Source organism: Phaethon lepturus, unplaced genomic scaffold, assembly GCF_000687285.1.
Source record: "Phaethon lepturus isolate BGI_N335 unplaced genomic scaffold, ASM68728v1 scaffold39142, whole genome shotgun sequence".
NCBI lineage: Eukaryota > Metazoa > Chordata > Aves > Phaethontiformes > Phaethontidae > Phaethon > Phaethon lepturus.
The window spans coordinates 11188-15387 of NW_010526214.1; the positions used below are offsets into that span (position 1 = coordinate 11188).

At 35.9% G+C, this 4200-nt stretch overlaps 1 protein-coding gene across 1 annotated transcript in view; it reads right to left on the reverse strand.

Moving 5' to 3' along the window:
- The window catches only part of ARMC1 (armadillo repeat containing 1), a 6793-nt gene extending 3199 nt beyond the window's left edge, over positions 1-3594 (reverse strand). Inside the window, exon 1 of the mRNA XM_010283001.1 lies at positions 3408-3594. Within this exon, the coding sequence (XP_010281303.1) occupies positions 3408-3530 (123 nt within the window). The 5' untranslated portion in view covers positions 3531-3594. The remainder of the gene's footprint in view (positions 1-3407) is intronic.
- Positions 3595-4200: the final 606 nt, after the last annotated feature.

The window sequence follows — 4200 nt, forward strand, 5'->3', positions numbered from 1 at the left end:
GTAGTTACTCAACAGCATTTTTGTAAAAGAAAAACTAAGACTTACATTTTAGTGCACAAATACTAGACTCTCTTGCCACAAAAAAACCCAAACCAAAACAAAAAACAAAACACAAAACGAAAAGAAAAAATTGCTTACACTTCAGAAGTCAAAGAAGGATGGAATCAACTGTAAATAATTAGAGAAAACTGCTGAAAAGCAAAGAATGTTTTTCTCCGTATGATCAGCTAAACAGTCCCCTCTGGTTAAGTTCTGATTGACTGAAGTGCTCATTGATAAGTAGTTAGTGTTTAAGTTGCTATTTATCAGACACCTTGCCTCCATACTGACTGAATGCATCAAAGCAGCTGTTGTATCTTTCAGCTGCTTCATCTGTGGCAGCTCATGGACATCACTGCACAGCATAATCTTAATTCTTATTTCAAAGGGAAAATATTTGGTTGATAACCCACGGAATGTTATGTTTAAAGCAAGTGACATCGCCTGCTGTGCTGTAACATTACATTGACCTGTACTAGTTGCATCTGTTCTACATTATCTTGGAATGTTCTATTGTTTTTTTTCCCCTTTTAATATTTGCACAAGATGGTTGTAACCAAAGGGATTAAAATGTACTTGGAGCGACTGCTAGCACAGAAAGGGGAAAAGGAAAAGATAACACTGTACCAGAAATAAACTGGCAACCTTATGCAGGTTCAAAATAATGATGTGTTTAACTTTTACTGCAAGTTTCTGCAAGGTTTTAAATAATAAGCTATTTCAAAGCATATTTATATTAGTTATCAAATAATTACTCGTCAGGATTTCGGATAGTTTCATGCACAACAAGTATGTTAAATTCTTTTACTATCTGGAAGAACTAACCAAAGCAGGTTTTTGTTTGTTTGTTTTAGCAGTTTAGCACATCTATTGAAAGAATTCATTTGTGTAAGTTTATGTATTGAAATAATTAACATTTTTGACAGCTAAAAAAACCATTGCTGGATAGGCTACATTTCTCATACACAGGAAATATTCGATGCAAAGATGATAGGCTGCCTTGCATGAGTGAGTCAAAACTACTTTTGGACACAAGCAGCACCACCTTTGCAGCTTATTAGCCTAAATAAATAATGTATGCTTACACTGTATAGCAGTTCTGTGACAGAACTGGCTTTTTACTCTGAGATCCCAGGTTAAGTCACAGGCACCTCAGTTTAAGTCAAAATGAGGCTATCAGTGATCAGGTAACTGGTGAATCATTTCTTAAAGACAAAACCTACCAAGGTCCATACAGACTCCATAAAAAGTGGGAAGGTTGGCAGCCGCCGGCCTTGCTGCACAAACATCTTCTGTAAAGTATGGCTAACTATGGGAGTTTGGCACAAACCCCAGGAATGCACATCTAGACATCTTTCTGCATGGTATTCCTGAAGCATGGGCACATGGTAGAACAGGTACAGGGTAGGACAAGTGAAATTTAGGTTATTTTCTTTCACACCTTGTAGTCTAGCAAGTAGTCTGCTAGACTACTGAACACTCATTACCATACCCTAATAAATACTACTAAAATGTACTGCTTCATTTTTTCCTTTTTTTTTTTAAAGCTTATCATCAAATGTGGTAATTAGATCTTAAAATAAAAACATCTGACCCCACAATAAACAACAACTGACCTTTCCCCTCCCTTTCTGAAATAATCAGTATCTACTACTTGACATTTCAAAATTCACAAGCATTTGTAGTTTTGCAATCATTCCTAACAGCAGCTTCTTGTTTCAAATCTAAATGTCGAAGCACAGGTAAACTGAGAACACAGTATTTACAGCCCTGTGTTTACTTATTATGCCTTTTATCACTCATATGTGCCACCTAATATTCTTTGCTAGTTAAGTCAGGAATAAACTGTTGAATAAAACTAAGCTGCTTTTACCATTCACATCCTTCATCATTCTCTCAGTCCCAACTTATCCTGACATTTAAAACAACATTATAGGGATGTTTAACTGCTGGGTGAGCACCTGAAGTATCACTAACCTTTCTTTAATCATCTGATGAAATATACAGTAATGTACACTAGCCATCTCCAGCCAGCACACAGTCAGATTCTTATTTTCTTCAACAAAGAAAACATGCTGGCATGCTCTAAGCAACTACAGAAGCCTGCAGTTTTGCTCTCTGGAGCTGAATATCTAAATATCCTACACTTTTTCAGAATATCTTTGCTTCAGCATTTAAGAGAGAAACTCCACAAATCTCACCAAGTTCCATTTGTCGAAGAACACAGAGAAACACTGTTAAGGTAGAATCAGACTATAGCCAGAATACCTAAACTTGCAAAATAGAAGTGGATTAAATTGCTTGCTTGGAGATACCTGTGAACAAACAAATCAACTACAAGCTTAAAAGCAAAACAAAACAAACTTAACAGGAGACAACTGATTTGACTGAATTAAAAAAACCTTCAGAGCAGAAAAGCCAATGGTGTTGACAAAGCACTGCCTTTCTAGATAGAGCAAGTGCTGGAAGGACGAAACTGTAAAAAATATTTACTTGTATAAAGTGAGCCAGAGCAGCATGTTATTTCTAAAGGAATTAACAATAGTCTTATGAAAACAGTACGACGGGTGTGTTGTTGATAAACTGGGTCTGTGGACACGCTTACTTGGCAAAATGTAAAGCAACCAAGCAAAGGATCAGGTTTGATCATTTAAAATGGGTACAAAACTGAAGATACAGAGTCCGGAGGGCACTTGTGGATAACATGCTTAAACAGTCTACATGCTGTCTGGCAGCCGTAAAAAGGCAAACATGGCCCTGGGGTGTTATCTACAGGGGTATGGTAGATAAATCCGTAGAAGTTATTCTGACATTACATAAAGACTCAGTGAGACCTCATTAACTCAAATGCCATTCTAGTCACTACAGTAGAAAAGATTTCCCAATGAAAAGATGTAGCAAAACCAGCTCAAAGAAAATACAGCACTTCAAAACTCCGAGTAATTAAAAAAACCCCCCAACAACAGAAACCCCACTGTATGTGAAATCTCTCATGACTAAAAGGAAACTTTTTTTTTTTAGCTTAACACACCTATAAAACCACAAGATATCTTTACGTGAAACTGCTGAAGGTAAAGTGTTTATCCCATTCTTTCTTGAAAAAGAAAAGAAAATTAGGAGAGGTGGAAACAGGATAGTTTTTTTTGAGTAATTAGAAAGCCATTAAGGAAACTGCCTTAAAACATCTTCTTTAGAGTAACCTCAACTTATACAAGATTTTATATGTATCTTGTGATTCAAAACACGATTCACAGAAATTGCTGACAATCCACACTGCCACACAAGTAGCCCGAGTACATTATTTTTGTGGGCAAAATACATCTCAGTCCAGCATGCCTTATTTACATAAATGCTGAAGGTTTCCTTACCGAATCATCAAGGCCATCTATATGCAAAACCACCGTCTTGGCACGCTTATTTGTGCTGCCAAGGAAAAACTGCGCTTTCCGTCGACGATAATTCATCTCATTTACATTGTCCATGTCTGACATGTTGGAAGACTGAAGGATATCATAGACTTCAGAAGCTAAAAGTTTAGTCTCTCCTGGTGTAGTGGTCCTTAAAGAAAAAAGGCGTTAAGATTTGTAAGTGTTTGTTTTTACACTAGTAATCCAAACAGCTGCTGATTATGTCCTTGCAACTGGAATACTCCACATGCTACAGAAATACAATTATACAGTCAATCCATAGCAAAAATATTGAAAGGTGAGAGGAGAAATTAGGTAAAACTATTTCCTTTCCCATATTCCAATTTTTATGTCAATCTTTTAATTCTAATATCAATATAAACAACTCTGTGTTCTCAAACAACACAAATACAGTTTATACCAGTTTGACAACTGAAAAGAAAACATAGTGGTAGATGCTCAGTACACTGTTGTTACTTTGTTTGTGTTGAGCTTTTTTTTTTTAACCAAAAGATCTTCAGCTGCCTTGTGATACATATCATTTCCCACTTTCCTTGTTACAGAATAAAAATAATTCCCCTGTAGAACTGCAATCTTTCCAAATGTTTTCTTCTCCAAAGTTACTGAGCGTCAACAACAAAGCAGAATCCCAGATTTTCTTAAAAAATACAAAGGCTATTTCTGATTAGACTAAAATTTACAGTATGAATGATACGATAACATTTTTTAGATAGAAAAAAATGTAGACAATAGA